Source organism: Pseudopodoces humilis, chromosome 11 (assembly GCF_049639895.1).
Source record: "Pseudopodoces humilis isolate 2021_Gansu_Grassland_sample_001 chromosome 11, ASM4963989v1, whole genome shotgun sequence".
Taxonomy (NCBI): domain Eukaryota; kingdom Metazoa; phylum Chordata; class Aves; order Passeriformes; family Paridae; genus Pseudopodoces; species Pseudopodoces humilis.
In genome coordinates this window covers 17,174,296-17,186,590 of record NC_142210.1, presented here as the reverse complement: position 1 = coordinate 17,186,590, position 12,295 = coordinate 17,174,296, and the positions used below count along the sequence as shown (strand labels likewise).

Sequence of the window (12,295 nt, the reverse complement as noted above, 5' to 3'; positions counted from 1 at the left end):
CTCTACCCTCATTATGAAAATGCATTGGGGTTTCTCCAGTTCTCTGAAAAGAAGGATTTGAAGAGCAGATACCATCAGGCTTCCCCCAAAATAAATTCTGGCACATTTGCCTAGATGGACAGATGTCTGGAAGAAAGGTTGCCTTTCCCTGAATGAAATATCTGAAATCAGCAGAACTGTTCTATCCTCAGCTCTGTATTCAGGTTAGCCCTTGAACACTGACTTGAGATGTTGAATTCCCTGACCTCTTTTGGAAGGAGAGAAGGACACCTGTTTTTCAAAGTACTTGATCCATGTCACGTTAAAGAGAAAGGAATTCTCGCCATGGAACAAAGCAAGTAAAAAAGGGCTTTCTAGAGCTGTCTAGTGGATGCACAGAGACATGCATGTGCGTACACCATGTTACTGAGTGTCTGTGGATGTTTTTGTATGCAAACCCCTTTGGTGGAGCACTCTCACGAGCAGGTGTTGAACCACAGGGAAAATGAATGAGGTTACAAAAGTCTCACTGGGTTGATCTTCAATCCTGTCATATGTTTTGTCATATGAGCACATAAGATTAATCATTCCAGAGGGGCTTAGAAAGTTACTAACATTAAGTGACGTTATCTGCAATCACAGAGCTTATCTCCACAACTAGCATGAACCTAATTTTACAGGATATGCAAAATCAGGCACCATAAAAGACAAGTGTTCTCTCTACATTTGCCTGGAAAATTATGCTGTTTTTTCTGGCTCAAAAAGCTCTGAAGAAGGAAGTATTTTCTATGATAAATAGGATGAACTGCTTTTCAAAGTGTACCCCATCTCACCTGATTCATGGCCTTTGTAACTCCAGAACAGTTAGAGACTGTTCTCTGTTCTTACTTACTTTGTTGGATACCTTCACATCTTTCTTGAGAATGAAAGTAGAAGATAGACTACGGGCAGTGAAACTACATGCAGAGGAATACTATTATATTACACACACCACTATCTAGTAGAGTAGTGCTGGCAAAGGTAACAATGCACACCCTTTACTGCTTGCTAAGGTACATGGCAGAGACACTGTGTGCATGGACCAGCCAACTGCAGATTGACAGGGCTGCACCCAAACAGGTCCACTACTTAGGCCTCATTGAGTTTGAACTCCATACAATTATGTCATAAATCACACAAAGCTTGCTGCTCAGATTCTTCTTCTAAATTAACATCTTTCTCCCTCACCATTTACAGAGATTGTGGCAAGTTTCAAATAGTGACTCAAGAAATGCAGGCAATCTTTCTAAAAGCACTGCAATAAAGACTAGAAAATTCCCTGGAAAACTCACATCCCTACAGCGTGGTCTATGATGAAACCTAAGAGTCAAACCACTGTGCTGGTATGCAGAAAATGTACCTTCAAACCACAGCTCGTCATTGACCTTGAACAAGTCATTCAGAGCGAACTGAACAGTCACTTACTCAACACAAGTTTTGGTGAGCCTGTCTGTAGAGTGAGATATTACTCATACATACCTCATTATCTGTGAAATAGGTATATCACAGCTCTCCTGACTTACAAAGTTTTGAAACTCAATCCTTCATTCTTTGCACATGGCTCTGGGATTCCTCAGGGGAAGAGAAAACACAGAACTGAAACTGAATCAAAGCAAAGGCCCATCTAGCTCAATACCCTGACTGCAGTGTTGGTAGACAGTGGCTACTGAGACAAAGGCAGCAGGAATATGAGAAGGAGGATATTTCTCTTGGTATATTCTCCCAAGTCCCAGCATTAAGGAATACATTAATTTCTTCAGCCTAAGTTTGCATTTGAGCCATTGTCCAGCTGCCATTGATGGAGCAATCCTTCATGAATTTGGCTAATTTCTTTTGAAGACATCTGTGCTTTTGGGTTTCACACAGGCTGAAGAAGCTCAAAGCATTTCTATCATGTTGACAATGTAACATGCTGGTTCCCCAACATGTGACAAGATCACTGGGAATCATCTCCCTGCATACCAAAGTACAAAGAACTGAAAAAATTAGTTTTGTGGTTTTCTCAGCCACTGCTGCTGCTGTATATAGCCTGAAGCTGGTCACCCTCCCAGTCCTGAATCGAGTAAAGAAATATTCAAAACAGAGTTTCTCCTGGCAGAACAAAAGTCCCACAGAGCAGAGTGAAACAATGAAGCTGTTAAGTTCACAGTATGTGGATTCTCTCAGCTTGCTTTGGCAACTCTTCGGCAACAACTTTGGGAAATATGGGGAATACACGTAGGTGGAGCTGTAAAACTTCTTACTCAAACTTGAAGGAGGCACATTTTCTGCTATGAACCTCTAAGCACCTTTTTACAGAAGACCACAGGAAATAATAAATCATTGCTGTGCTTCTCATTAGCACAGAGAGCCATGGTCTACAGACAGGATCAGGGGATTGAAAAAATATTAAGCTCTCTTAGACAAACAAAAAGTAATTCAGCAGTCATGCCTTAGCACATTTCCTCAGAGCAGGCGAAGTCAGTTTCACTATCCTTATAAAGCTGCAGGCAAAAAGCAAGGAAAACATCCTGTCTGTGGAACAATCTCCAAAGAAATGAAGTACCAGAAAGAGCACGGTGCTTGCCAGAATCCTATCAGTGGGGCACCTCACTTGCTTTTCCAGCAAAGGGAAAGCTCCATAGAAAGATGCACTTGGAATAAGCAGTCATGGGACCTATGTAAGTGTAGCTCCCTCCTGAAGCAGCCCTTCCCTCATTACATCCAGTAATAATCCAACCCCTGAGACTTTTCACAAGCAATCCCTCTCAGCTCCCTTTCATCTTTGCTGCTGCTCTTCAGATCTATTCCTGCTCCAATTCAGTTCAATCTGCCCTGTGTGAAGCTTTCTTTTCCATTCAAATGACACAATTCCTGGGGCCTCCAGTAGATAGGGAAGTTTCATAATGACTGGAGAGATGCAGAGGCACTAGTATGTCCTGGTAGGACCACTAAAATTAGCGAGCCACTGGGAAAGCAAAACTCTCTAGAAAATCAACAGAAATTTGTGCTCCTCACCTGGGAATGCTGGTTAGATAAGTGACCACATTCAGAAAATCGTCATCGGGTATCTCACTGAATCCTGCAAATTCTGGAAAGGTTATAATGGGTGCCCCATCCTTCCCTCTTCCTCCTGCAAAAGACAAGTCAATGTTTAGAAGGTGATTTTATGCCTTTGGACAGACTGGTTAGTACTCAAGTGGGAAACACTGGCGTATTTCTCCTTGTAAAGCACCCAGATCCAGTAACTGTCATCAGCTCTCATCTGATATAACTCACTGTAATTTCATTACTTCCGTTTACTCCAGATGAGATTTTAGCCTTTGAGATTCTCAGCTTTTTCATTAATCTTTTGCACAATTCTGATTAAGTGGTTTTTTTTTGTTGTTTCCCATTTCCAAATAATTTCTTGGAATGATATTACAATATTTCCCTACATATAGGTACAGCACTGTCCAGTTCCTTCTAGACATCAAACAAAATGAAGTAACAGAGCATACAAACTTTGAATACACACATATAGACCACAATACAAGCTTGGAACCAATCCAAGCTTAGGTCTTTCTTTAAGAATGCTCAACATGCATGGAGGAATTTTGCTTATCATGCTTATTTGCATCAAACCTCTATTGAACAAGACAGGAAACTGCAAGACTCATAAGAAGAGTTCCTTTCTGAGGGATTTCCTGATGCATATTCAGATAGAGCTACAGCAAGCATGGAGCCAAGCCCCCTGGAACCAAGCAACCTTTACAGTTCTCCTGACACAATGCTCAGCCCCAAGAGCTGCTGTAGTCCACAGCACAGACCCTGTTTACTTGGAGCCCCAATCCTAAATTGGTTCCACTAGCAAATCTGGGCATCGCTCCAGCCACACAGAAGTTATGAGGGGTTTTCTCACCAGCCTGGGCTCAAAGCTGAGAGCAGACTGAGGAGGCAGCAGCACATAAAGGAACGTGATGAAACAAAGCTTTTGTTACAGGTACCTTATTGCTTAGTTCTCCTTAAACAGGGTATTAAGGGTATACTTTTCCCTGAGTCTTTCTCCTTTTTCTGCAATATTTATGTAAGCCTATTTTTTGCACCAGCCTCAGAAATTCTCTAACAACCCAATACTGAGTGGAGTTCTGCTGTAGACACAGTTTTCTGAGTCATTTATCACACACAGAGGACTCTTGCCCAAGGGACAGCCAGATTCTGGGCTTCTCTTTAGTAAAGAGGAAGCTGTGAGGCAGTAAATTACCTTCCTCAGGAAAATATCCAATAAATTGTCCCATTACGAGCATGGGATTGGGGAAAAAAAAAAAAAAAAAGTGTTCTCATTCCTTGAAAGCACCCTCTAAATTCCCATAAATAATCCCTGTTTCCAGGCTGCTTCCATCCACCATTGCCTTTCCCTGTTGATAACCACAGCTGATGCCACAAACCAGTTTCTCCCAATCCTGTGTTGGAAAGAGGTGCTCCAGCAATTCCTGGCTATTTCTCTGTAGAGTGGACAGTCCCTTGCTAATCCTGCTCCTGACTCTGCCCTATCTTCACAGCCGTGGTTGGATTATTTAAAATCCCTTCTGTGCTGTCTGGCCATGGAGAGCTGGAATGCTGCAAAATGTTTGCACAAGGTAAAATTTAGAGCTCTAGAAAATAGGCATTTTGAACAAGGAAACCCTTCTTCTTGACATCTAGTGACATGGTATCAGCATATTACCTTTAGCCCCTCTTTTCCTTCCTGAAGGTTGATTATTGCTTTGATTGCATCTGAAAATGACTCATTTGTGTTAGATCATTCACTAAACTCATCTTGCTAGGGAGAAAACAGGCCTACAGAGACTCAAAAGACTCTCAGCCAAGAGAGAAAGCAAGAAAGCCATCATTCACACTGTCCTGAACTGGATTTCAAACGCTGAGTGGAGCCACAGCCTCCCCACTGGCCTTGGGGTGATGCCAAATGCTGATGCATGGCAGCTGGATCTCCAGCTGCACTGTCTGCAATCAGCAGTGATGTAGAATATGCTGTCATGCAAATTTAGTCAGGTTTTCCCCAGACTGCTGCACTCTAGACCAGGAACTCCAACCAGCAGGTAGTCAGTTAGGCTGCTTTGTTACAGATTCTCAGTGACATCTCCTGGACATAAACAGTAACAGCCAGGAAAATTGCTGTCTTTGTTCAGAGCTGAATGCATGCCAAGGTATTTCATACTTGGTGTCTTATGAACATTCACAGGATTCTGGGCACCAGAATTTCCCATTCACATATTTCAAATATGTGAATATACTTTAAATGAGGGAGATGTAGTAACTTGGAATATTTTGCTTTAGAGCAGCAATATTTGCCACTGGAGGATAAGACAGAGATTCCCCTGGATCCCCTTCTTTCAACACCTGGTACTTTAGCTGCAGTTATACTCAAGATTTGTTTAAGCTACAAGTTTCAAATGGTACTTCTAATGCTCCTGCTGACCAGGACCTCTTTGTGTCCTTTTATTTCATCTCTTGCATCTCCATTCGTACATGTGCTCTTCCTCCCCTGGACTCTTCCCTGAGCTGCATGAGGCAGGCTGATGATGCACTCTATGTATGTGGGTATGTATTTTTGTCATGGGATCTTGTCCTATAAAAAGGAATCCAAAGAATGAATGTAAGCAGACTGAACACTGACTTCTTCCTTTCACCACTGGCAACAAATCTAGGACACTTAGGAGCAGCCTCAGATTGAACATTCAAATAAGAGTCAGCAGCTCCTGCCTCTGACCAAGCCCTTAACAGCTCCTGATCTCCATCTCATTCTCCAGTGTGAAGGCAACACTTCCTGCTCCAACCACACCAGAACTCTCAGATGGTTCAGCAGAGCTGTATTTCAGACAGGGAAATAAACAAGGAAACCTTCAGTTCCCACCACATCAGGAAATTTGGGTAATTTTGAGGGAGTTTGGTATTCAGAAATTGTTAAGCACTATGATGAGAACAGAAATGTCTGAAGTGTTGAGTGACAAGCAAATGCCACAAATATGTTCCAAATGAGTTTTTCCTGCCCATATCTGAACTTTGAATAGTAGTTGAGCTACAAAGGAAAAATATCCATATCCATTTGGATAAGGAATATATGGGAAGCTCCTTAAATGCCAAGGGTGTCTGGAAAACTCTCTCCTCTGTATGAGAGAGCAATTCCATACATCTAAATGTTAATGCCATTTTTTTCCCTGACACTAAGCCAAGAATTGCTGCAGTATGCAAATTTCTGCAGAATGTGAATTGACAAACTGCAGCCCTTTTTATCTCGGCTGTCAACCTTTCTTTCTAGGGAGTTGCCACAATATTTCTTCCAGTCCTTGAAATGCTTTAGCTAGATACTACTCAATGCCTTGAAAGGACAGAGAGCACAGATTAAAAGCCAATAGGGAGAGCTTCAGTCAGTTCCATAGTGATAAAGACTGAGTACATGGAATTTGGCCCCAAGAAGTCTCTGTATACAATCCTTGTGGTTACTCGGACTGTGCATAATCCCTACACTCCTGGGCATCACTTGTGAGAAGAGTCCAATTGCCAAGTAGAAGAGTTTACAGCCCATTATAAGTAAGGCAGATAGGGACAGAACAAGCTCCAGCAGCTCCACAGAACATCAGAAGAAAAAAATAATCCTCAAGAGAAAATAAAATAAAATAAATACACTATCTAGAAAGTGAAGACAGGAGAGGGAGACAGAAGTGCTGAAGAGAGTGAGCCAATGAGCACAGCAGAGAGGTGAGAGGGGTCACCTTACAGCTGCCAGAAGCATTCTGTGCTGTTCAGCAGTGCCTGCGCAGCTGGGCAAGGGACCTGAGGACTGCCAGGAGCAAAGGAGCTCTTGAGCCATGAGGTGAACTAAGGAGCTCCAAGGGAGCAAGCAAGCAATACCTTGAGTTTAGTGCAGCCAGAAGCAAAAACAAAGACACACTGAAAAATAGGCATCAGGAGCATGGCTGTGCCTGGCAGTGTGTCTGTGCATGCAATGCCTGTGTCTCTCTGACTTGCAGCTCTTCCAGGCACCGTTAGATGCCACCCTGCAGCACTTTCCAAGCAACACAGCCACCCCCAGCACCTCCTGGCAGTTCCAAATGCTGGTGCCCAGCCAGGGAATCAGCAGCTGGTGGCAGTGGCCATTGCAAGCAGCAGCCACCAAAGCTGGAGGTTCAGCTGGCAGCAGGGAAGGTTGGGCTGTCCTGCAGCTGCACTAACATGGGGCTCGCTCCTGACTCTGCCTTAGGGCAGCCAGACTATCCCACAGGAGTCTCCCGTGGCTGGGTCGCTGCTCCTCAGTCACACCCCAAGCTGCTCCATCATAAGTAGACACAGAGTTTTGCCTGGAGAGGAAACCCATTCAGATTTTTGTCTCCTATGCTGAGAAGGAGCATAGGAGAGCTCAACAAGCTGAAGCACAACTGATGCAAACAACAGGATCTAGAAGAGCAGAGGGCTGAACGGGCTGATGAAAGGCAACACTTCCAAGGAAAATATTACTTGACCTTCTGCCTGGTTTGCAGAATGAGAATGACAGCACCTCATTCTTCCTCTTCCTGGGCACATTCCCTAATTTGCTCAGCTTTTCCTCTTCACTTGTGATGCAAAGGAAAAAGAAGAACCTGGATGACAGGTCAGAAGTCAGAGTGAATGTGGAAGGTTAAGCACACAAGCTTAAGGATAGCACACAAGCTGTATCAGGTACAAGGTACCCATGGTAATGGCACCTTCACTCAGTCTTTTGTGTGCCAATCCACAAAGTCCCAAGATGCAGAGCAGCATTCATAGCTGCCAACATAGCCTGGATAGCTGCTGCAGTGAAGATGGGGCCAGAATTCAGCTGTGGAAACAAAACAGCTGAAGTATTTGGAGAAGGAATATAAGTGGGGGAAAAAAGGTTATGGCAGCTGAGAAAATTTAATTCTGCTTTGCAGTATAAAGGGTGTGATTGACAAATGAGGTGTGAGTGCTGAATTCTGAGATCTCTCACAGCTGAACTGCATGTTGGCATATCTGAGGTAAAAGCAGAAAGCAATCACAACTGCAGGCCAAGGCCCTGAATACAATGAAGATCTTAGAAAATCTCCCACTCCTCAGTTCTAGTCCACCTATGCCTCCCACCTAGGCACAAAAACATCCATGGCTGAGACAATCAGAGGCTACACTGAAGTCCTATTCTATAGCAAACAGCTCTTCTAACTAGAGATCACTAAATATGCTGACTCCCTTGGGAAATAGAACCAACACAAATGAAAAGCACCAGCCCAACAAAGGGGCTATGGTCAGGCGAAGTTCCAAAAGTTAGTCTGCAAGTTTCCAGAGCTCACCTCCCCAGCCTGCCACAGACACTAACTCATCAGTTAGTATTGGAAAGTGTTCTCTCAAATGCTGCTGACACGTGCAGGCTTGACTGCTCGGGCCTGCCTGAATGCAGAGAGCTCCCTGAACCACCACAGCCCAGCCCTGACTGCAGTTCATCTCCTGGGTCAGACAGCCAAAAAGTCTAGTAATATCTTGGCTAAAGTTTCACTGCTTTGGTCAGGTCTTGCTTTTTCCAAGCTCTGTTGTTTTGGTTTTCCATGTTGATAAAGGGTTGCAAATGATGAATTTCTCAATAAAGCATGCTTTCTGGGTCTCAATTTTTGTAAAAGATTCATACTGTCCTTTGGGCAAGGTCAGGCCAGGTTTTCGAAAAGGCTCAATTTAAACAGGAAGCAGATGGCCAAATACCCTCCAGGCTTTGCAAATTAAATAAACTGGCTTCTGAGTCAGTTACCATTTTCAGACATATTCTCCCATCCACTGAAGTCTGTTAACAGGAACAGAACACAAAGAAAATGATTCTCTCTGCTAATACCCTTCGTGACAGTTTGTCTAATAAAGTCGTGATTTAGCAACATGATCCGTTATTGCTGCAAGTGGCAGATTGGGCATTTTGACAGAGTAATTACAGATAAGAACAGGTTGTGAAGCTGCAGATAAAAAGTGGGGGAGGGGAAGGAATAGTAGCAGTTCCAAGAGCAGATTGGTACAGCAGTTTATTAGACTGTCAGCAGGACAGAAAAAGTATTTTACTAGTGATTCTTTATTCTTGAGTAAAAACTGGTGTGTTAGAATAACCCAGTTTTCAGTACTACTCAGCTTTGTGATCTAGTTCCCTTAACAGATACAGAAGACACACAAACCTAGCTGAGCACTCCTGTGTTGTCACAGCTGTAGTCCCATAATTGGGAGTTTGGTTTTCAGGGAAAGGAAAGAGGCAGTAGCGATATCAAAACTAGAATTTAACCACAAGAACCAGTACTCCTGCCAGATCTCACAAGCTAAGCAGTGCTAAATGTAGCACATGGGAAGAGAGATGACTAAAATAAAATTGCATTCTTAGGGACGTTGTCACATTAGTGCAACCCTTTCCATGACTTTAATGGACCAGGGAAGGCTTTGGAGAGTTTCCCTGTTCTTGGCATGGAGTAAGGTCTTGATTAGTCTGGTAGGTGGAAGACCGGGTAATGCATTCATTGTAACTAGACCCTGACAAAATCAAACACCGAACTCACTGGATTGCTATGTAATTCCTACCATCTGCTCAGAGACCACAAGACCGTCAGATCCTCTTAAGAAGTTTGCACACAGCAATAGTGGAGAGAAGTGTTTCTAATGAGTCATGTCCAGGGAAAACAAAGAACCTTTGATTCAATAATTTTCCTCTTTCTTTTCTGCTTTACTGCAAGGGAACATTGTGAGTTCACTGCCTCTGCCTCAGCTTCCAGCTGTTACTAAAAAGATGGTATTAACCAAAAAAATACTCATTTGTGAACAAAGTTTGCAACAGTCAACCACTGACTTTCATTATTGCTGGACAAATGCATTTGGGGTCCACAGGACTAAACAGGAGAGCCTGACAAAGCTAGAGGCTGTGGAGTAACACAAACCAGGCTCAGTGCTATATACTCTGGGCTCTGCACAGATGTGGGAGAGGCAACTGGCTGTGCTCTGGGGACTGCAGCCTCCAGACTCAAAGATAACCCCATCTAGTGGAAATCAGCGTATACCACTGTTAGGAAGTTGTTCAGAGAAACATAATTTTTGTATATAACTCTCTACAGGAACATTGGAATTGCCTTTCACTGCCCATGATGGCAACACCAAACAACAGAAGGTTTTCTTTTTTTTCCAGACTACTACTCGGTGGCTACTGAGCTGCAACATTTCAGTATGGAAAACCAGGAAATAGGCTAAGTATCAAATTTTCAGCCACCATGTAGGCAAATGCTGAAGCACCAAAATCCTTGTGGTTGCTTGTACCTAGTGAAAAGCAGTAAACACCATGCTTTGAGGAAAAGCTACAGAGCCATCTGGAAAAAAAAAAAGAAAATCTAAATCAAATGAAGTTTACACGTGAATTACTTTAACAAGTGAATATATCACTTTAAAAAAGTGAAATGAAGCAGAAGAGTGCCCAGATTTGTTTTCATTGCATGAAAAAAAAATATTTTGCTAAAGGAAAAAGAAAGTTACATTATTTAGAGAACTGCATTTTTGAAAAGTATAGTAATGTCTGGCTTGCACCTAAAGTTCTCTTTGCAGGAGGCAATAACAGGAGAGTAAGGAAGATTCCTGCTGTGTTTTACTTATGACTCACCTGTGGTTACCAACAGAATAAGACACTGGGCCAAAGAGTAGAGGCACCCAAGTTTCCACATTTAGCTGTAAATTTCAGACTGAAATCAACTTAGAAGCTATGAACTACACTGCCCCATTTTATAGCAGGATGCTATTTCTAGACTGTACTGAGGAGATTTTAGATAAGCCTGAAAATTCTTTAAATGCAATTTGTTATTTATGTAGATGGGGGCGTGAAAGACACCTTCTCACTCTTATTTGGTATTTGTTATTATTATTTCTGTGTTGATGAACCAATTATTTGCTGATTCCTAACAAACAAGTCTCTCAGCCTTGCCTTCTATAAAGAGTTATTTTTCAAGTCTTTAAGCAGCTCACATTTAAACAGCCTTATTTAAACACCTTTCTCATCACTTTCAAGAATAAAAGAATTAGATAAATGTGAAGAGTTGAATTTGCCAAAATAGCAGGTGAGAACACAGGTACTGCTGAAATTATAAGTCCATAAAAGAGTATGAAAATTCTTTTTTTATGTCTACCCTTGACATTTTTTTCCATGTTTAATGTTCTATCTGGAACTGGAAATGGACTTTTTTCTTCCCATTTAGTAAACCACTTCCCATAAATTATTACATGCTCATTACGTGCTGTATTCAACTTCTGCTATTGGTCCCAAATGTTGCAAGGTAATGGGGTTCAAAAATAGCAATCCTGCACATTTCACTGGGTAGGCAATTGGTTATGAGGCACTCAATTCTCAACAGTTCCTACTCACCCTGCACTGAGCACAGCAGTGGGATGGAAAGGGTTTGAGCCATTTCATGGAGTTACAGACCCTGTCCTGCCCAGAGGGTTGTGTTCATTAGGAATTCTAGGAAGGTGGAACCCTGAGATGTTTTGCTGCAGATGAGGAGACAGTTGCTTCCACCTCTGCTCAGTCAATACCCTCTGTCTAATGCAAACCCTTTAGTTATTGAGCTTGGGAAGCTACCACAAGATCCTACCTGGAAGCCTCCAAAATCAGGTTTTAATACTCAGAGCTTCATAAAGAATTATGCATAAACTAGATTTGGATTTCTTTCGGCAACTTGGAATATACTTTAAAATGCAAAGATGCAGCAAGGATTGGGCCTGCTGAGCTTGCCATTTCCAGAGCTGGGTTGGTGCACTCTCTGTGCTCTATACCCAGTGTTCCTCTCCACCAAGAGGGACAAGCTTTTCCATGGGACCTTCTTATAATCTCAGCATGTTGTGCAAATTCATGATACTTCACTGTTTCTGTGGGGAAGCTGATAAGCAAATTCTGAATTTTCTTATTTGCAGAACAGGCAGAAATAGAGACAAAAGGAGTTGCCAGAGGCCATGCAGTCAACAGAAGAGGATGTTTTAGGGCACAGATAAGATTTAGCATCTACAGTATCCAAAATAATGTATTAAATAATTTGCCAAATATTTCAGTATCAGCTCTTTCTTTGGGGAAGGAACTGCGTCACTTTGTGTGATTGCAAACTTTAGGCAAACAAAGGACTATGTAATAATCATATCTTTCAAAGATTAAAACTTTACACTTTAGCAATGAATCATTTCTAAAACAAAGGCAAATGAGGAAGAAGGGGGAGGTCATGAATAGATCCCTGATAGACCAAAATCTTTTCCCACAAACAAGATGTTGGGACATTGT

At 42.4% G+C, this 12,295-nt stretch overlaps 1 protein-coding gene across 7 annotated transcripts in view; it reads right to left on the bottom strand.

Annotated features, from left to right (window-relative positions):
- Positions 1–12,295, bottom strand: part of MCF2L2 (MCF.2 cell line derived transforming sequence-like 2) — a 155,867-nt gene that overhangs the window by 106,316 nt on the left and 37,256 nt on the right. For all 7 annotated transcript variants that reach the window (XM_088061066.1, XM_088061067.1, XM_005525054.3 and 4 more), the window contains exon 3: positions 3,016–3,130. In XM_088061066.1, coding sequence (XP_087917192.1) covers positions 3,016–3,130 — 115 coding nt within the window. The remainder of the gene's footprint in view (positions 1–3,015; positions 3,131–12,295) is intronic.